Source organism: Dreissena polymorpha, chromosome 1 (assembly GCF_020536995.1).
Source record: "Dreissena polymorpha isolate Duluth1 chromosome 1, UMN_Dpol_1.0, whole genome shotgun sequence".
In the NCBI taxonomy this organism is placed as follows: domain Eukaryota; kingdom Metazoa; phylum Mollusca; class Bivalvia; order Myida; family Dreissenidae; genus Dreissena; species Dreissena polymorpha.
In genome coordinates, this window is record NC_068355.1 from 87,451,825 (window position 1) to 87,474,899 (window position 23,075).

Below are 23,075 nucleotides of genomic sequence, written 5' to 3' on the forward strand. Positions count from 1 at the left end.
GGCCCAGTTGCTCAAAGCACCGTTAAGTCTTAAAGGACCGTTAAATGATAACGGGCCTGTTAAAATCAGCGTTAGTGTTCGAATTGGGTTGCTCAAAATAACACTGCCTTTTACAATGGTTCAGAAACGGCTATACTAACAGTATTTGCCAGCGAGGCTGTCTCGATCTCCTCGAGAGAGCTGAGGTATGGTACATGGATGGAACGCATTCAACGTCTCCGGCTCCAGTCCCACAGTTGTTCTGTATTCGGGTGCCAATAGATGCATCGCACGGTACCGCTGTCTACACTCTCCTGCCCATGAAATCAGCCGAACCACTATGAAGAGTGGGGCGGACTGATGGGCAGACGAAGAAGAATGGACAATGCTATTACTATATGCCTGCATTTGGTGGCATAAATAGTGAAAACAAACTAAAATCGTGGGTTATGAATTTATTCTGTTTATTATTATATCCTGTTAATGGTATTTTTAATACAACAAATAATCGGTGGATTTTTTTTATATAAACAGCCCAAATACATAATTTATGTTTTATTAGATCATGACAAGAGCTTTTGACAATAAATACAAATGTGCGACGAGAAAAAGGTTTAATACATTGTGAAAGCTTAGTTGTATGATCACATACAAGTACATGATTCTTATAGATAAAATACATTGCCTGCTGCGTATAAATTATTCAATATCCATGAAACATCATAAAAGTAATACTAGTTGAGATTTCTTTTAGAACTGACAGATCAACTACCAATGATGCATGCTTATTTAGCCCTGGTAAAAACACATGGTTTAGGGTGAGAGTTTACATGGCAAACATTTAATGCAGTTACACATGTACATAAGTAAATGTACAGTCTGAAACAAAATATATACAATATTTCTCAACTATTGTAAATAATATATTTTTAGTTACATACATTGCACAAAAATATTTCTTGAGTAGACACAATAAGTCTGTTGAGTGAAATGCACTTGATAGAGGGCAGAAACTCACAATATTTACACTTGATAGAGGGCAGAAACTGACACGTTTATAACTTGATAGGCGCAGATACTGACAAGATTTACACTTGATAGATGGCAGAAACTGACAAGATTTACATTCGATAGAGTGCAAAAACTGACCAGATTTACACTTGATAGAGGGCAGAAACTGACACAATATTTACATTTGATAGAGTGTAGAAACTGACAAGATTTACACTTGATAGAGGGCAGAAACTGACAAGATTTACACTTGATAGAGGGCAGAAACTGACAAGATTTACATTCGATAGAGTGCAAAAACTGACCAAATTTACACTTGATAGAGGGCAGAAACTGACAATATTTACATTTGATAGAGTGTAGAAACTGACAAGATTTACACTTGATAGAGGGCAGAAACTGACAAGATTTACACTTGATAGAGGGCAGAAACTGAAAAGATTTACAAACTCAAGGAAATTTAATGGCCTATGTGTAAATGTTGAATTGTATTAATATAAGCAACTTTATTACTTGCTTCTATTAATATGCAAACAGATAAATTTCAGGTGCATGGATATGATATACATTTGATATTTATGTTTGATTTATACAAGATTGAACTATGGAAGTGTGAGATCAACTTAAAATCATCCTGAAGTAATTTTTCTCAACCTTCATCTATTAATTATGAACCATGGCTTTTGTGTGATCACCCTTCACATCAAAAAATGAAGTGCATTATGGAATGCAAATTAACAGATATCACAACACACTAAACATACATTTTATACATGTGATTTTGGGGCAACACATTTAAATAATGACATTTTGCAATATATTGTTTTACACATTTATCTGTTGATTCAAATTATGAAACATGATTTTTTCATAGTCAAGCAGAATGGATGGCTCAATGTCTAGTTTTGGACTAAAATCACATGCATTGCTTAACAAATGGTCAAATGCATTGCACTTCATTGGTAACAAGAAAGGGTAATTAGAAAAATAAGATAAGGTAATAAAAGAAACTAAAATATATGACCTGACTGTGTACAGGAGAACAAAGGGGAGGCTTTGGAATGCTTGATATAAGTTGAAGATGTAGGCTATGTCTGCTGGGAACTGAGGTCAATAAAACTTATGAAATGTGTCTCATAAATTGTTTGCTTTAAAGAGTCTCTTCTACAAAAACGTGGTTTTAATGCATGTGCATAAAGTGTCATCCCAAGTTAGCTTGTGCACAGGCTAATCAGAGCACAGTCTGCACAGGCTAATCATAGACGACACTTTCTGCTTTTATGGAATTTTTTGTTTGAAGGAACTCTCTTTTTCATGAAAATCCAGTTAACGCAGAAAGCGTCATCCCTCATTAGCCTGTGTGGACAGCACAGGCTAATATGAAACGACACTTTAGGCACATGCATTCAGCCCAGATTTCACAGAATGAGGCTCAATTTTTGTTAATTGTTTTCTTTTTGAAATTCCATTGTTTATTTCCATTGTAAATATAAGACATGTTGCATATAACATTATAGTTTAAATACACAAATTGAGTAAATTAGTTTAGCAATGTTTTAAGATGTTATTTATGGTACACAGCATCTAAGAAGACTAGTGTTGGTGTGAATAAAACATGTTTAAATCAGTGTATTTTGCATATGTTAAAAATACACTAATTGAATAAAATGTTTCACAATTGTTTTTGATACTAATTGTGATACAAGGCTCAATTTTGCAATATTCTGTTCCAGGGTGATTGCAATACAATAATTCATTGCACCTGATTGACTTATTTAATTGACATATTTTAAGGAAATATTTGCATTGACCTGTATTTAATGTGTAAAAGAATATATTTTGAATATACCGTATACAGTTTACATGCATGTATTTAACAAAAAATATCAGGTGGCCAATTAGATTTTTTCTCCTGTCTACAAACAAATACATAAGTAATAATCAATTAAACCTCTTACCAGTTCTGTGACTAGAAATAACCTGCAGACACTGGACATGTTTAATGTAAAGCACATACAAAGGCATAACAGTTGAGTTATGTTGTATAAAATACTTGGTGTTCCTTAACAGATACCAAGAATATTTGACAGCATAAAGTTTCATGTAAATCTGCTGACTACATAAGTATGAACACATGTATCTATAAACGTTTCAATACATCTGGCAATTACTGCCCCTACGGCCCCATAATGTGATAAACAGTCCACACAGGTTACCATAATTACTCTATGTTTTCGGACACTTAAAAATGATTAAAAAAAATTGTGTCCGAAAACTTAGATACGAAAAATATTCACAAAATACAGGTGTCCGAAAACTGAGAGTAGAAAATTGAAGTGTCCGAAAATAGCGTCGATTGTATCAACGACTACCGGTAATAGCATGCGCTTGTAAAATACCATGCCGTGTAGTATAAATTACAGTTATATATGTTTGCACTGCATTTAAAATAATTTTACATGCTTAATTTATTTGACAGAAAGTTAGTACAAGGTTGTTCTTTGACCAACAAGTACAAATATGAGCATGTGATGTACCGATACTTGCTAGTATGAACCTGTAATTAACGCAATAAAAAAAGCAAACTATGAATTTGTGTTTGTTCATTTCCGATAGTTGTTGTCTAACACCTTCCATTGTTCGTAAAACTTGCAATAGGGTACCGTGCATCACACTTTGAAGCGTTTAGTATTTGTCACAGTTATTTTACTAAGGAGTAGTACCATTGCGCACAGAGCGTATATTGATATTGTCATCTACATTGCGGTAGATAATTGAACTGTTAATTGGCACTACCCCTGGTAATTGTCATAACGCATATGCTATCGAGCGAAACCATTGTTTAATACCGGTTTATTTACCCAATAACGCAAATGTAATGGTCCGTTGCTCTCAGTCATGCACCTGCCATGTTTTACGTTGTTAATCTGGTGGTAAAACCCCATGATCGAAGTGTCATTAGATATCAAAAACACGACCGAAATTTGGTAAATTAGCACTGTAAAATATACTGTCTGAAAACTTAGAGACATTAATTATGGACGAAAACTCGTGTGTCCGAAAATAAGGAGTCACGAAAAATAATTACTTTTGCTAAAAAAAGGGGTGTCCGAAAACTTAGAGTGTCCGAAAACATAGAGTAATTACGGTAATCAGGGATTACACTTTCTGCCTATACTGAAATTTAGCTAACAAGCGACTTCCTTTACACGTAAAATACCAAAAGCAGAAAATGTCATCCCTGATAAGCCTGTGCAAACTAATCTGAACCAAAATTTAAACCATATGAATTTTACCCTTTCCTACTCAGAAGCAAATTTAAAATGGTTATATGCAACCAGCATAAAACCAGAAAAGTATTCAATTTACTCGCAGTCAGTTCAGGTTTTATACTGTTTGCTGCTTTTCAGTATCTTGGGGTTGAAAAAGAAGTTGTAAAACTTAAACATGAATGAATATCTTTAATTTGATTTGATTTTCTAAGGGACTACAAAATGCATATCTGAGTGTTAAGGATTAACCTTGTTTATCCCAAAGTGAGGCTTATTTTCAATACAATTCAGCACATGATAAAACCTATGCCCCTCAATCCTCACAACTCTACGTGGGTCTGTTTAGAGTGGTCTCCCCTGCTCTCGACTCCATCATAGCTCTTCAATAGCCTGTACACCGCTCGAGGGTCACAGTTCCAGTGCTTGTGAAAGGACACCGGTATATGGCGACTGAGGAAGCCATCAGAGTAGTCGTCTGGGCGGGCCTGACACAAACCAGACATACTGGATTATTGGGCTTTCAAAAGCAAAGCAAATTCTTTAACAATTTTACAGTTAATCCAAAGTCACTAAATAACTCTCCAACAGTGTCTTAAAATGCAGAGCTAATAAAAAGCATTATTATTTGTGGAACATTGATTTTTGTTCATTTAGTGGCTTGACAGATTCATGAATTTAACACAGTCTCATGCATTTTAACACAATCACATGAATTTAACACAATCATGTTGGAAAATGACCAACACAAATTCCCACTCTTTTTTTCCAAAATTAGATATTCACAAATTTTAATGTCAATGTAAGTCTTGTTAATTTAACCACAACATTTTTTGATGACGAACAAAAATGACTTTACCAGACTAGATTAGTTCAGGCTTTCATAAAATATCACTTTTATATATTTGACATTGTTCTACATAAAATTATGGGGAAATCCCCAGAGCAAAGTCTGCCAGAATTTGAAGGTCAAATATTTGATCACCACTGTGGGAGCGTTCTTTAGGAATCCCACAAAGACACCAAGCACTGGTTCTACCCAGGAAACTGACTCAAAAGTGTTTCAATAAACCTAAGGCGTTTGATTCAATAGAGCTAAAATAGATAAGTTCTACTAATAGAGACTGAACAAAAACACTTATTGTCATGAAAATTAAAGAGGACTTAACCTACAATACTTACATTGATTAACACTTTCCCCCATAAGAAGCCAAGTGAAAATGGCCTTTGCAACCTGCATAAAACCAGAACAGCCTGCGACTAACTCACAGTCTGTTCAGGTTTTATGCTGTTTGCTGCTCATCAGTATCTAAGGGTTAGAAATGAAGCCTTTAAAACTTGTATTCAGAAATAAAGGTATTTAATGAACTTAAACTTTCTATGGAACTACAAATGCGTCAAAATACGTATCTAAGTGGTATAGGGTAAACTTACAGTGTACATCACACAAAAACACAAAAACACACAAAACAAACAAAAATAACATATCCATTAGCTTTATTATTCCCCATCCAGGCCATGGCCCTCTTACCTGATGCAGATAAGGAACGTGTGTAATGGGGATGTTTAGCCTGCGCAGACACATGCCGAGGATCATGTCGTCGGGGGAGTCATTCTGGGGACATGTGCACTGATCTACCAGCCTGCGCACCATGGGCATGCTGAACACCATCCTGGGGAAAGACCAGAAACTTGAACATGTGCATGTCATACAGTCCAAACAAGAAACATGGCAGCAGATAAAAAAATGGGAATGATACAATCTGCTACAATTAAGCTCCTATTACACTCATATTAAAATAGGATACAAAAATATAGACGTCTCCACTTTAGTATTATAGTAGACTGACTGCTAACACATGTTATGCTCTTGTTTTACTGAAGCCCCGATTCCCGAAAGATTAATTAGCCTCAGTTTGGGAAAACGGGGTTAAATGCACATGCGTTAACAATCATCCCAGATTGGCCTGTGCAGACGCAAAAGCTTATCAGGAACAACATTTTCCGTTTATTCTGTTAAATGAAGTTTCTTCTTAACAAAAATCCAATTTACGCATAACGAGTTGTCCCTGATAAGGACTGCACAGGCTAATCTTGGGTGACACTTCATGCACGTGCATTAAGCCCAGTTTTTCCAGAAAGAGGCTCATAACTTAGGCCTATTATTAAAGGTTAGCTTACAATAAAAAAAATTATACTGGTATTAAGTATGAAAAAAAAAAAAATGCCACCTAACCCCAATTTCACAAAAATAGTTTGGCCTTGTTTAAGAATAACTGGCTTAAGTAACTTATTTTATTGATTTATATAACTACATGTAAATCAATGAATTTAGTTACTTAAGCAGTCATTCCAGTTAAGGCAAAAAGTTTTGTCCCAGATAAGTCTGTGCAGATATCACAGGCTAATTTGGGACAACACTTTACGCAAATGCATTAAGCCCGGTTTTCCCAAGAGGCTTTGTTTGATATTTAGTACAGACTCAAACCAGCGAGTTCAAACACAATACGTACCCTCCTCCCCCTGTGATGTACTCGTACCCTTGACCCTTGGCCACCTGGTAACCGTAGCGCTCTCCCAGGGCAACAGGGCTAGAAGCATCATAGCACGCCAGCAACTGACGCAGTCTGGGAATGCTGGAAGACAGGGAAACAGGTTTTAAGTCTGAATCCTTTACCACATAGTAATGTATTTTCACGCATGTATAGTCCCTTAGAAAGTTACATTTAATTGAACTACTTTCTTACTACATTCAAGTTTTACAGGCTTCAATTTCAACCTGATTATACAGATGAGCAGCAAACAGCATAAAACCTGAACAGACTGAAAGTTTCTCGCAGGCTGTTCTGGTTTTATGCTGGTTGCAAAAGCCATTTTCACTTTTCTTCGTATGAGGGAAAGTCTTAAGATGGAACAAATATGATTCTCACTATAGGAAAGCTCTGCGAAAAATATCATCCCAGATTAGCCTGTGCTGTTCATGAAATTTTTTGTTTAAAGGAAGTCTCTTCTAAAACAATCCAGTTGAGGCTGAAAGTTTAGACTGCATAGGATAAAATGGGAAGAAACTGTGCATATGCATTAAGCGCCGTTTTCCCAGAGGAAGGTTCACATTTTTGTTACTGATGTTTATTATTCAGTTTTACAACCTAATCCACTGTTGGATATTTTAAATATCTTGAATACATTCACTTTACACTAGTAAATTCTATGAGCAGAACTAAATGTGCCTTTACAATGTGAACTTAATGTTCCACATAATAATATTTTAATCAATATCCTTCAATTAATTTGTAAGTGTCAGTATTCAGGTAAATGTCTGCAAAGCTTTAACAAAATCTGTAAAACATAACAAGCAAATTAGTTAAACTGATATGCCCAGCCAAATACCTTTTGTCTATTGATGGATGGAGATAGATGAACAGGGCAATGTCTTTAACAAAAGCACCGCATTACAGGTGCCAGGCTCGGCTGCGGGTGCAGTTTTGAATCGATGAAAGCTTGTCAGAATTTTTTTATTTTATTTTTTTAGAGGTCACAGTGACCTTGACCTTTGACCTAGTGACTTCAAAATGGGTGTGGCATGTAGAACTCATCAAGGTGCAGCTACATATGAAGTTTCAAAGTTGTAGGTTGAAGAACTTGATTTTAGAGCCAATGTTCAAAACCTTGACAAAATGTTAAGGTTTAGCACGACACGGACACGACGACTGACACAACATGACATGACACAACGAGATGGCTATGACAATACTTTGGGTTTTCTCCAAAAACAGCCGAGCTAAAAATTACAATGTGTAGGGTTATGGTTCTTGCACATGGCACTTCTCTTCATTGATATCAATACACCCATGAAGTGTAATGTTGAAATCATATATATTTTGTGACAGTCGGAAGGATTGATGGAAAGACAACGCCAAAACTATATCCCTTCGCCAAAACTATATCCCTTTGCCTTAGGCGTGGATAATAATAACATGCAAATGATTATATTTCCAACCCTACCAAGGCTATGGCCCTCACCCCCAAAAATCAAATTGACACAAGTCTGTGCCACACATTTCCACTAGCCTGTGTCACACATTTCCACTAGCCTATGGCACACATTTGTAGTAGCCTATGCAAAACATTTTTACAAGCCTGTTTCACACATTTCAACTAGCCTGTGCCACATATTTCCACTAGCCTATGTAATACATTTCCTCTAGCCTGTGTCACACATTTCCACTCAGCCTGTGTGACACATTTCCACTAGCCTGTGCCACACATTTCCACTAGCCCGTGCCAAACATTTCCACAAGCCTGTGCCACATATTGCCACTAGCCTGTGTAATACATTTCCTCTAGCCTTTGTCACACATTTCCACTAGCCTGTGCCGTACATTTCTACTAGCCTGTGCCTCACATGTCTACTTACTTGATGAGTGTGTCGTCATCAGCGACCAGTAGCCACTTCCTGTCTCGAATGTGTTCCTCTGTCACTGCTCGCTTCATCAGGGCTATCGTCTTCCCACAGTGACCTTAAAAATGTCAAACTGTCAGATTGAACCATTTATCAGCCATTATGAGCCTTGTTCTGGGAAAACTGGGCTTAATGCATGTGGGTAGTTAAGTGTCATACCAGAATAGCTTGTGCCTAGACTGGATTTGTTATGAGTAGAGACTTCCTTTTATTGATAAAAGCCAAAAGTGTCATACTTGATAGGCATTTGCAGACTGCACAGGCTAATATGAGACAACACATGCATTCCGCCTCGGTTTCCCATAGGCTCAAATGAAGACTTCTTCAGTCAGATTGAACCATCTTCAGTCAGATTGAACCATCTTCAGTCAGATTGAACCATCTTCAGTCAGATTGAACCATTTTCAGTCAGATTGAACCATCTTCAGTCAGATTGAACCATCTTCAGTCAGATTGAACCAACTTCAGTCAGATTGAACCATCTTCAGTCAGATTGAACCATTTTCAGTCAGATTGAACCATTTTCAGTCAGATTGAACCATTTTCAGTCAGATTTAATTGTTTTCAGTCAGATTGAACTTTTTTCAGTCAAATTTAACTGTTTTCAGTCAGATTGAATGGTTTTCAGTCAGATTAAATCATATTCAGTCAGATTGAACTGTTTTCATTCAGATTGAATGAGTTATTATAATAACATTTCAGTCAGATTTAATTAGTCATTATAATAGCATTTTAGTCAGATTTAATTAGTTATTATAATAACATTGTAGTCAGATTTAATTAGTCATTATAATAACATTGTAGTCAGATTTAATTAGACATTGTAGTCAGTTCAACCAAGCATAGTTTAACACTATAAGAATGGCTGGCAGTTTAACAACAATTTTCAACTGTTCTGTACAAAGGTATGCATAATATATAGGTTTCAATCATATAAAGGCATAAATAATATATCAGTATTAACTAGAGCTTTGTCACAGACGTGACGTATACCCCCATGTGCCGGATTGACACAGACTATTTTGCATGCTGTCTTCACAAAACAAGAAAATCTAATTTATGGCAATTTTTAAGAATTATTATGCCATTACCATTTATGGCCATTTTTGACCTTTGAACTCAAAGTGTGACCTTGACCTTGGAGATATCGACATAATTCTTTCGTGCGACACACCGTCCAATGATGGTGTACAAATGATTTTAAAATCTCACATTTATGGCCATTTTTGACCTTTGAACTCAGTGTAACCTTGACCTTTGAGATAGTTATGGTCCGGACAAGCTCATTTATGGCCATTTTTTACTTTTGAACTCAAAGTGTGACCTTGATCTTGGAGATATCGACGTTATTCTTTTGCTCAACACACTGTCCAGTGATGGTAAACAAATGTGCAAAAGTGCCAAATGATTTTAAAATCTCACAATGAACGACATAGTTATTGCCCGGACAAGCTCATGTATGGCCATTTTTTACCTTTGAACTCAAAGAACACCTTGACCTTGAAGATATCGACGTAATTCTTTCGCGCGACACACTGTTCAATGATGGTGAACAAATGTTCCAAATGATTTTCAAATCTCATTATAAATCACAAAGTTATGGGCCGGATAAGCTCATTTATGGCCATTTTTGACCTTTGAACTCAAAGTGTGACCTTGACCTTTGAGATATCGACAAAATTCTTTCATGCAGCACACCGTCCAATGATGGTGAACAAATGTGCCAAATTACTCTAAAATCTCACAATGAACAACATAGTTATTGCCCGGACAAGATTTCATGACAGACTGACAGACCGACGGACAGACAGACCGACAAAGTGACTTCTATATAGCCCCCATTACCAATGTAGGTATGTATATTGTTTAGGTATCTGTAATATATAGGTATCAATCATATATAGTTATTTAGAATATTTAAGGTATCAATAATATACATGTATAGGCAACAATAAGATAGGAATCAATAACATAAAAGTATCAATAATTTATAATTTTAAACACATGTTCTGAGGTTTGTTAGATTGTTCCTTGTGGCTGACATTTTACAGAATCAATTACAAAAACTGTACACCCATCAAGCTAAAAATCTTTATTGCAGCTTACATTAATCTGACATTTCCAGACAAGAACACTCTACCTCTTTCTGTGTTGGGCACGCCCAAGTCAATGGTAGGTATGGATGAGTCTGCTGTCTCACTGTAGAACTCAATGTGACCTGTCTCCTTGGCCCAGGTGTCCAACACTACAGGTACTGGAACATAGGCACAGAACCAAATAAGCCACATTCTAGGAAAACTGGGCTTGATGCATGTGCGTCCCACATTAGCCTGCGCAGTCTCGGAGAACACTTTCAGCTTAGAAGACACATCATTAAATGAAAACTTCCATTTAACTTGAAAGCAGAAAGTGTTGTTCCTTATGAGCCTGTGTGGACTGCACAGGCTTATCTGGAACGAAGTGCATTTAGTCCAGTGTTCCACATAATGAGGCTCATATTATGAAGTAAGCCATATTCCTTGTAGTCTTATAACTAAACTTATCATTGTGAACTTCAAAGCAAGATACAAATTTGTATGACATCACCATGACAACCCATCTAAGACATCACCTTGACAACCCATCTGTAACACATCACCATGACAACCCATGTGTAAGACATAACCATGACAACCCATGTGTAAGACATCACCTTGACAACCCATCTGTAAGACATCACCATGACAACTCATCTGTAAGACATTACCATGACAACCCAGTTGTAAGACATCACCTTGACAACCCATCTGTAAGACATCATCAAGACAACCCATCTGTAAGACATTACCATGACAACCCATTTGTAAGACATCACCATGAAAACCCATCTGTGAGACATTACAATGACAACCCATTTGTAAGACATCACCAGGACAACCCATCTGTAAGACATCGCCATGACAACCCGTCTGTAAGACATTGCCATGTCAACCTGTCTGTAAGACATCACCATGACAACCCATCTGTAAGACATCACCATGCTAACCCATTTGTAAGACATCACCAGGACAACCCATCTGTAAGACCTCGCCATGACAACCCGTCTGTAAGACATCACCATGACAACCCATCTGTAAGACATTGCCATGACAACCCGTCTGTGAGACATCACCATGACAACCCATCAGTAAGACATAACCATGACAACCCATTTGTAAGACATCACCATGACAACCCATCTGTAAGACATCACCATGCTAACCCATCTGTAAGACATCACCATGGCAACCCCTCTGTAAGACATTACCATGCTAACCCATCTGTAAGACATTGCCATGACAACCCGTCTGTAAGACATCACCATGACAACCCATCTGTAAGACATAACCATGACAACCCATCTGTAAGACAATGCCATGATAACCCCTCTGTTAGACATTACCATGACAACCCCTCTGTAAGACATCACCATGCTAACCCATCTGTAAGACATTGCCATGACAACCCGTCTGTAAGACATCACCATGACAACCCATCTGTAAGACATAACCATGACAACCCATTTGTAAGACATCACTATGAAAACCCATCTGTAAGACATTACAATGACAACCAATTTGTAAGACATCACCTGGACAACATATCTGCAAGACATCACCATGACAACCCATCTGTAAGACATTTCCATGACAATCCATCTGTAAGACATCACAATGCTAACCCATCTGTAAGACATTGCCATGACAACCCGTCTGTAAGACATAACCATGACAACCCATTTGTAAGACATCACCATGAAAACCCATCTGTAAGACATTACAATGACAACCCATTTGTAAGACATCACCTGAGCAACCCATCTGTAAGACATCACAATGACAACCCATCTGCAAGACATCACCATGACAACCCATCTGTAGGACATCACCATGACAACCCATCTGTAAGACATTGCCATGTCAACCCATCTGCAAGACATCACCATGACAACCCATGTGTAAGACATCATCATGACAACCCATCTGTAAGACATCACCATGACAACCCATCTGTAAGAAATCACCTTGACAAGCCATCTGTAGGACAGCACCATGACAACCCATCTGTACGACATCACCTTGACAAGCCATCTGTAAGACATCACCATGACAACCCATCTGTCAGACATCACCATGACAACCCATCTGTAAGACATCACCTTGCCTACACATCTAAGAAATCACCTTGACAACCCATCTGAAGGACATCACCATGAGAACCTATCTGTAAGACATCACCATGACAACACATATGTAAGACATAACCATGACTACCTATGTGTAAGACATCATGACAACACATCTGTAAGACATTACCATGAGAACCCATGTGTAAGACATTGCCATGTCAACCCATCTGCAAGACATCACCATGACAACCCATGTGTAAGACATCATCATGACAACCCATCTGTAAGACATCACCATGACAACCCATCTGTAAGAAATCACCTTGACAAGCCATCTGTAGGACAGCACCATGACAACCCATCTGTACGATATCACCTTGACAAGCCATCTGTAAGACATCACCATGACAACCCATCTGTCAGACATCACCATGACAACCCATCTGTAAGACATCACCTTAACTACACATCTAAGAAATCACCTTGACTACCCATCTGAAGGACATCACCATGAGAACCTATCTGTAAGACATCACCATGACAACACATATGTAAGACATAACCATGACTACCTATGTGTAAGACATCATGACAACACATCTGTAAGACATTACCATGACAACCCATGTGTAAGACATTACCATGACAACCCATCTGTAAGACATCACCATGACAACCCATCTGTCAGACATCGCCATGACAACCCATCTGTAAGAAATCACCTTGACTACCCATCTAAGACATCACCTTGACAACCCATTTGAAGGACATCACCATGAAAAGCCATCTATACATCACCATGACAACCCATGTGTAAGACATTACCATGACAACCCATGTGTAGGACATCACCCTGACAACCCATCTGTAGGACATCACCATGACAACCCATCTGTAAGACATCACCATGACAACTCATATTTAAGACATCACCTTGACAACCCATCTGTAGTACATCACCATGACAACTTATCTGTAAGACATCACCATGACAAACCATCTGTAAGACATCACCATGACAACCCATCTGTAAAACATTACCATAACTACCTATGTGTAAGACATCACCATGACAACCCATCCGCAAGACATCACCATGACAACCGATCTGCAGGACATCACAATGACAACCCATTAAACACATGCACCCAATATCCAGTTGATATTCTAAATTCCACCCACTTGGGCGGACCCAGTATCATGAACATTATTAACTTATGAGCTTAATTCAGAAGAAATTATTTGAGATTCCACACATCATAGTATTGAGAATGTTGGTAAACGCATGAACAATCTCAAATTTTAGCTATAACAATTTGCACAAATTCCTCCACAAACTCAGGGTTGTGTCAGACTTAAAACTAACAAGCGATTGCTTTGTGAAACACTTTGTCCCCATATATTTGACCTTTGACCTTGAAGGATGACCTTGACCTTTCACCACTCAAAATGTGCAGCTCCGTGAGATACACATGCATGCCAAATATTAAGTTGCTATGTTCAATATTGCAAAAGAGTACATTAAATGAGCGATTTTGACCCATATATTTGACCTTTGACCTTGGAGGATGACCTTGACCTTTCACCACTCAAAATATGCAGCTCCATGAGATACACAGCTCTGCCAAATACAAAGTTGCTATCTTCAATATAGCAAAAGTAATAGCAAATGTTAAAGTTTGCACAAACAAACAAACAAAGCAACAAACCATCAGACAGGGCAAAACCAATATGTTCCCTACTTTAGTGGTGGGGGACATAAAAACCAACTTCTTAAACATTAAATTGAGCGTTATGATCAAGCTAATCTCAAAACTTAAGATAAAAATCAACGTTGAGTCAGGATACAACATGAATTAACTTAACCCTTTCCCACTCTGAAGCAAAGTGAAAATGGCTATGTGCAAACAGCAAAAAAAACAGAACAGCCTGCGAGTAACTCGCAGCTCGTTCAGGTTTTATGCTGTTTGCTGCTCATCTATATCTAAGGGTTGGAAATGAAGCCTTAAAATTAAAATAAAGTAAGAAAGACCTTTAATTATATTTAACTTTTTAAAAAATTACAAATATGTCAAAATATGTATCTAAGTGGTAAAGGGTTAAATACGTATCTCTGTGGTAAAGGGTTAAATACGTATCTAAGTGGTAAAGGGTTACATATTTTTGGGCTAAAAGGCCCATAACCCTATATCTAGTTGACTTCATTCTCACGCCCACCATGGTGTGGCGCCTACCTCTCTCTGTATGGAACTTCTCACACGTCTTCACGGCCACAAACAGGTCATCATCTGGTATGGCCTCTCCCTACGTAAGGACATATACAGATGCGAGTCTATCTCTGAGAAAACTGGGCTTAATGCATGTGCCTATAGTGTAGTCCCATATTATTCTGTGCAGTCCATGCAGGCTAATCTTGGATGAAACTTACCGCTTGTTTTAATTTTTTGTTTAAAGGAGATCTCTTCTGAATGCGAAATAAAGTATAGGCAGAAAGTGTTGTCACTGATTAGCCTGTACGGATTGCACAGGCTCTTAGGGGACGACAGTTTGGACAAATGAAATCAAGTACCGTTTTTGCTCAACCAGGTTCATGTTGTCATGATTAGTCAGTATTATGTTGTCCAATATGTGCTCTTACTATAGTTTTTTTACATATAATAATAAATATGAGCCATTTTGGAACCAGTTTCATAGTTTGACATCGTTAAATAATGACAGTGACCCAATAATTTAAGCCAAACTTGTGTTTTAAAATATTGTGTCATAAACACAAACGTTAACATCAAGGTTTCAAAAAGTAATAAAAAATTGTGTTGTCATTTTTCTGAAATATATACTTAATAGGTCTTTTTGTCTCCATCGGTCATTGCCTGCTCTGGTACTACTTAAAAGTACCCCGGTTAATTTAAGTATACTACCATGTGACCAGGGTACTGAATTGGTCTTTGTGAGCTCATTTTAAAAAATTAATTATTTTCATATTCTGTAAAATGGTCTCTATATTATCAAAACTAATACACAAAACAAGAGGGTCATGATGGCCCTGAATCGCTCACCTGACTCATTAAGATCAGATGAAAACTATGACCTCTATTGTCTACACAATGTTTTTCTATGATTTGACCTAGTGACCTAGTTCCTGACTCTAGATGACCCAAATACAATCCCAATCCAGATTTCATCAAGATAAACATTCTGACCACAGTTCATAAATATTGGATGAAAACTGTGACCTCTATTGTCAACACAAGGTTTTTCTATTTATTTGACCTAGATTTTTACCCCAGATGACCCAAATACAATCCCACCCAGATTTCATCAAGAATTCTGACCAAATTTCATAAAGGTTGGATGAAAACTGTGATCTCTAATGTCTACACAAGGTTTTTCTATTATTTGACCTAGTGACCTAGTTTTTGACCCCAGATGACCCAAATAAAATCCCAACCCAGATTTCATCAAGATAAACATTCTGACCAAATTTCATAAAGATTGGATGAAAACTGTGACCTCTATTGTCTACAGAAGGTTGTTCTATTATTTGACCTAGTGACCTTGTTTTTGACCCCAGATGACCCAAATACAATCCCAAACCGGATTTCATCAAGATAAACATTTTGACCAAATTTATCAAGATTGGATGCAAACTGTGACCTCTACTGTCTACACAAACAAATTGTTGACGGACGGACGCACGCACGGACACACGCAGGCACGCACAACGGACGCCAGACATCACACGATCACAAAAGCTCACCGTGTCACTTCATGACAGGTGACCTAAAAATATGTGTCGGAGATAAACATGAACAGTTGTGGTTAAAATCCCATAGAAACAAGGGCTGTTTGTAAAACATGCATGCCCCCCTATATGGGCTATAAGTTGTAGTAGCAGCCATTGTGCGAATACGTTTTTTGTCACTGTGAATGGTGGTGGTGGTGGTGGTGGTGGTGTAGTAGTAGTAGTAGTAGTAGTAGTAGTAGTAGTAGTAGTAGTAGTAGTGGTAGTAGTAGTAGTAGTAGTAGTAGTAGTAGTAGTAGTAGTAGTAATAGTAGTTGTAGTAGTAGTAGTAGTAGTAGTAGTAGTAGTAGTAGTAGTAGTAGTAGTAGTAGTAGTAGAAGTAGTAGTAGTAGAAGAAGTAGTAGTAGTAGTGGTAGTAGTAGAAGTAGTAGTAGTAGTAGTAATAGTAGTAGTAGTGGTAGTAGTAGTAGTAGTAGTAGTAGTAGTAGTAGTAGTGGTAAAAGTAGTAGTAGTAGTGGCAGTAGTAGTAGAAGTAGTAATAGTAGACGTGGTGGTGGTGGTGGTGGTGGTGGTGGTAGTAGTAGTACTAGTAGTAGTAGTACTAGTAGTAGTAGTAGAAGTAGTAGTAGTAATAGTAGTAGAAGTAGTAGTAGTAGTAGTAGTAGTAGTAGTAGTAGTAGTAGTAGTAGTAGTAGTAGTAGTAGTAGTAGTGGTAGTGGTAGTAGTAGTAGTAGAAGTAGTAGTAGTAGTAGTAGAAGTAGTAGTAGTAGTAGTAGTAGTAGTAGTAGTAGTAGTAGTAGTAGTAGTAGAAGTAGTAGCAGTAGCAGTAGCAGAAGCAGTAGCAGCATTACAAGACCAATACTTAAGAATGATCAAATGGGAAAAGGTAACCTAGCACTGGCAGTAAATATGGGGCTCATTTACAGGTCAGATTTGGAATCTCTGCTGTAAAATGAGATTTTGAATGAATTAAAAGGAGGCAAATCTGTAATAAAAAGAACATGCATAAACCGTAGTTGTTTCCCTTGTTTGAACCATGCTAAATCCTTACAAGTTTGGAAAGAATTGGATGAAAAATGGACTTCATTGCATAAACACCATTTTCTCAATTCAAGGGGAGGTAATTCTGTACTTCATGGACCAATAATGCTCATTTTTTGTAGGGTTCGTGTCCTCATTGATATAAAGACACTGTGCAAATTTGGAAAGGATCGGACAAAAAATGTGGAAGATTTTTGAAAGTTTTCACAAAATAGGCAAAAACGAATAAACATGCAAAGTTCAACGAGCTCCTGCGGCCATGTTTTTTGACGAATCAAATTTCTTTGAACAAATTTTTCAGGGGAGCCCTCAAAGGTCATCCCTGTGAAATTTTTTGAAAATCTGATGAGTGGTTTCTGACAAGAAGATTTTTTAAGGTTTTTACCATATATGGTCATGGCGGCCATCTTGGTTATGCGATCACATTTTTTTTAACAATTCTTTTGTCCCATGACCTAGGGATGCTCCACATGAAATTTAGTTGAAATTGGCTCAATGGTTTAGTAGAAGAAGATGTTTACAAATTGTTTACAGACAGACGGACGGACGGACGCCGGACGCTGAGTGATCACAATAGCTCACCTCAAGCTATCGCTCAGGTGAGCTAAAAAGCAGGTTTTGTTTACAGAAAATTTTGTTTCGTAATGTTTTACGACATAAGATTTTGGGAGAGATTAAAACTCAGGTACAGTCTAATATTTGCTGGATGCCTTATAGGGTATTTTCCGTACCCCGGGTGCATATAGTATACTTTAGAGTACCCGGGGTACTTTTAAATAGTACCTGAGCTGACAATGACCAATTTTTAGGTTTTACATTACTATTTTAAATCAGTCCAATACAGACAGCTAAAATATGTTGATATTATTAGATAAAATATATAAACCAAATTGTTTTCAAACTAGGAAATCTCAAATTCACTTACACATTGTGGGAATTTCTGTTTGATATATGACACACAATGGTCTCCCTGCTCTGCCAAGCACAGCTCTGGTGCATGGGTCAGTTTAACATCATCCATCAGAATGTAAGACGCAAGCTGCAAACAACAGAATCCTTCTTTAAATTCTGAAAAATGAGTTGCGTTCTAAGATCTCGACAAAAGCTGGTTAGGAATGTGTTTAAAAATTATTGAACAGTTTATATGTACATTCCAAGAGTTATTTTACATACCGTGACAGTTTCAATCCACGGGAAGTGATTCATACAGATCAATATCTGCAATTCGAGTCCCACCATCCGTTATCTCACAAAATGAGCGTGGTAAGAACTCTAGTTGACAGGTGTTTTACGATAGTGACTGATAAAGAGGATCAGAAAAGGGAACTTGACCACATCAAAGGAGCGCTGAAAGTGTGTGGATATCCACAATGGACAATAAACAAAGTGATAAAAGACATTGAAACGAAGATATCAGAAAAACAGGAGGGGAAGGGTAAAAGGAGGAAAGAAAGGGATAAAACCAAGAACAAGTCAAAGGGTATGGTAGTTATTCCCTATGTATAAAATGTATCTGAGGCACTGGCGTGAGTCTACAGAAAGCACAACATTAGTGTAGCAATGCGACCCCACAGCACTCTCAGACGTTTTCATGTACACCCTAAGGACAGACGCAGCCGGAAGAGGTGTGCGGCTGTGTATACAAGATTCCGTGCAAGAATTGTGAAACTGTGTACATAGGAGAAACAGGTCGCAAACTTGGTACTCGGATCAATGAGCACAAAAAAAACGCAAAGAACAGCCCACAAGTTTTCAGGCGGTCAGGAAGGAAAGAAGCGGAAACAACAGAACACTCCAGTGCAGTTACGAACCATACAGCTAGGCACAACCATGTCATTGACTGGGAGGGGGTGAAAGTTATGGATAGGGAAAACAACACCGCACTCAGAAAACTTAAGGAAGCAGTAGAGATAGCAAAGGAAGGACGGGTGATGAACAAGAATGAGGGGGGCTACCAACTGAGCCCCATCTACAGGCCATTGCTTACTGCTGGGAATGCTGGCAGTAAGCCAGCCCTGTGATGTTTACTTCCAGAGAAGTCACAGTCTGATGAAGATTCACCAATGGTGGATCGAAAGTGTCATGGTATGTGAAATAAACTCTTGGAATGTACATATAAACTGTTCAATAAGAGTCGTGTTATGAGAAAACTGGGCATAATGCATGTGCGTAAAGTGTTGTCCCAGATTAGCCTCGCACAGGCTAATCAGGGACAACACTTTTTGCTTTTATGACATTTTTCGATTAAATGTAGTTTTTTCTTAGCAACAATCCACTTTAGGCGGAAAGTGTCGTCCCTGATTAGCCTATGCACACTTTTTGGGGTTCCAACTTTTAACTTTATTGGATTTATTGGACGGACAGATTTACATGCTGCTTATGGCAATGTGAAAAACATCAGAATTACTTTATTTAATAAGCATGTGTTCTTGTTCAAAAAGTTCATTTTTACTGCATTCATTGTACACAATAAAGTTTCACGCAAGGTAAAATTTTGTCACCGATTTCAGACGTATTCAAGGATTCATTCTTATACCTTAAGATATTGGCATGAACTGCAAGAAAATCTGTCTTTTATGCACTATAGATTTTGCAAACGTATTTCAAAAACTTGAGATATTTGCAAACATAAAGTTCTTAACGATGTGATTACACTCTGTCCCGCATGTGTGTAAAACCCTAAAAAGCCCGTTGTTTCTGCACCCTGTGAAATATAGCCCTGAAAAGTTACATCATACAAAAAACAACTAAGGGCAATAACTCTTATTTAAGAAAGTGAAGGGTTATGGTTCTTAATCATGGCACTTCTCCTAATTAATATCAATACACCTATTAAGTTTTATGTTAAAGTAATGCATGGTATCGGAGATATGGCCCTTAAAGTTTCATCAAATAAAAAACAAAAGGCAATAACACTTATTAAAGAAAGTGTAGGGTTACAGCTCTTGTGCATTGGAACTTCTCCTCATTGATACAAGTATCATACACCTATAATGTTTCGTGTTGATATCTTATAAAGTTTCAGAGATATAGCACTCAAAGGTTTTGTGACAGATGAACGAACGGATGGACAGAAAACACCAATTCTATATCCCTCCACCTTTGGCGAGGGATAAAAACCACAAAATTCCAAACCAACAAATATAAATGAGTTATATCTTTGTTCTTTTTTTGATAACATTTGTTTTAATTTGACTTAATTGCATTCTCTTATTAATTCTGTGAATTCACCTTTATCTTAAATTGCCAGAGAAAATGGCAGCATGTTTTGTGATTTTATTTGGATGGAATCTGATTTACAAAACTATTTGATAACTTTCCCAACATTTTAACTTAAAGATTCCTTTGGAATATCAGGCAATACACTTTCATCTAATTATTAAATATCTTCTTTAAAGCATGACTGCACGATTTTTATATTTGTTTAATTGTAATATATTGATAAAAATATGTTACAATAACACAAAATAGACATAAACAAGTAAACATTGAAGAAGACAAATTTCATAAAATGCAGCAAAGACAAATTAGCGCCCAGAGCCGATTGTGATGAAGATATTTCGTACATATTTTCCTACAATAACCGAAGCATTCGTCTTTTTATTAGGATCAGAGTTAGTGTTTGTGTGTTGTATGAGTAGATATCGTTGCAGGAAATTAAAATGATCCGTTAAATTAAATTTAGATTCACATCGCACAAGCATGATATACATGCTGGCGAATTAGACTGTACAGACATTTTCGATTTCAGAATTAAATACCTGGCTTATTTCGCATTTTTCGACACATGTTCTTTTACTTTTATTTTAATTTATATTGAAATATATGCATAAAAAGTTTTTTACACATTTTATAAAAATTCATAAATATTTGATAAAATCGTGCAGTCCGGCTTTAAAAACAAGATGTGTTTGTGAAACACAATGTCCCCCTATATGATGTTTGACCTTGTAGGATGACCTTGACCTTGTGAAGGATGACATTGACCTTGACCTTTCACCACTCAAAATGTGCAGCTCCATGAGATACACATGCATGCCAAATATCAAGTTGCTATCTTCAATATTGCAAAAGTATTCATAAAATAAGCGATTTGGGCCACATATATTTGACCTCTGACCTTGAAGGATGACATTGACCTTTCACCACTCAAAATGTGCAACTCCATGAGATGCACATGCATGACAAATATCAAGTTGCTATCTTCAATATTGCAAAAGTATTTATAAAATAAGCGATTTGGGCCACATATATTTGACCTCTGACCTTGAAGGATGACCTTGACCTTGACCTTTCACCACTCAAAATGTGCAGCTCCATGAGATACACATGCATGCCAAATATCAAGTTGCTATCTTCAATATTGCAAAAGTATTCATAAAATGAGCGATTTTGGCCACATATATTTGACCTCTGACCTTGAAGGATGACCTTGACCTTTCACCACTCAAAATGTGCAGCTTCATGAGATACACATGCATGCCAAATATGAAGTTGCTATCTTCAATATAGCAAAAGTTATTGCAAAATGTTAAAGTTGGCGCAAACAGACAGACCAACAGACCAACAGACAGGGCAAAAACAATATGTCCCCCACTACTATAGTGGGGGACATAAAAAGGGAATGACTGTGTGTAATACCTCATGTTTTGGGTCTATGGTAAAATCTGCTCTGAAGTTTTCTTCATCTGGCCAGCGGGATAACATTCTGGTATACAACAATCATGCCTAAGTTTGATAGAAATCTTTAACCATTTAGGTACAGCTTACAAACAAAAAATGCATATAATTATAAATAAAGTAATGTAACGTGTCAGTATACTTAAGACAAATAAATATTACAATTTATAAATTTAAGTAGATTACATGAAATTACGAAGCAAACAATGACATTTTAAAACAAAATAACAACATACAACAAAACCGATTTTGAAGAGGAGAAACATAATAATTTTAAAGGTAGTAAGGACAAACTATATGTTATATTTTCTTTGGTATATATACTACTACTACATTAAACAAACAAGAGATGTGTTTGTCAGAAACGTAATGCCCCCTATTGCGTCGCTTTGAAGCCATATATTCGACCTTTGACATTGAGGGATGACCTTGACCTTGACCTTTCACCACACAAAATGAGCAGCTCCATGAGAAGTAAGTATAAGATTAAATGGAGAAATGAATTTTATTTTTTTTATTTTTGACCTTTGACCTTGAAGGATGACCTTGACCTTTCACCACTCAAAATGTGCAGCTCCCGAGATACACATGCATGCCAAATATGAAGTTGCTGTGTTCAATATTAAAAAAGTTATGATAAAACTTTAACAAAGGTTCAAGTTTTAGGGGGAAAAAAATACAATGATATTTGACCGTTGACCTTGAAGGATGAACTTGACCTTGACTTTTCACCACTCAAAATGA

At 37.1% G+C, this 23,075-nt stretch overlaps 1 protein-coding gene across 1 annotated transcript in view; it reads right to left on the reverse strand.

Moving 5' to 3' along the window:
- Nucleotides 1–421: 421 nt before the first annotated feature.
- The window catches only part of LOC127839154 (beta-1,3-glucosyltransferase-like), a 28,030-nt gene continuing 5,376 nt past the window's right edge, over nucleotides 422–23,075 (reverse strand). Inside the window, exons 5-12 of the mRNA XM_052367392.1 lie at nucleotides 22,293–22,359; nucleotides 18,577–18,690; nucleotides 15,103–15,172; nucleotides 10,862–10,975; nucleotides 8,677–8,779; nucleotides 6,773–6,895; nucleotides 5,791–5,932; nucleotides 422–4,747 (exon numbers count right to left, since the gene is read on the reverse strand). Coding sequence (XP_052223352.1) covers nucleotides 4,583–4,747; nucleotides 5,791–5,932; nucleotides 6,773–6,895; nucleotides 8,677–8,779; nucleotides 10,862–10,975; nucleotides 15,103–15,172; nucleotides 18,577–18,690; nucleotides 22,293–22,359 — 898 coding nt within the window. The 3' untranslated portion in view covers nucleotides 422–4,582. The remainder of the gene's footprint in view (nucleotides 4,748–5,790; nucleotides 5,933–6,772; nucleotides 6,896–8,676; nucleotides 8,780–10,861; nucleotides 10,976–15,102; nucleotides 15,173–18,576; nucleotides 18,691–22,292; nucleotides 22,360–23,075) is intronic.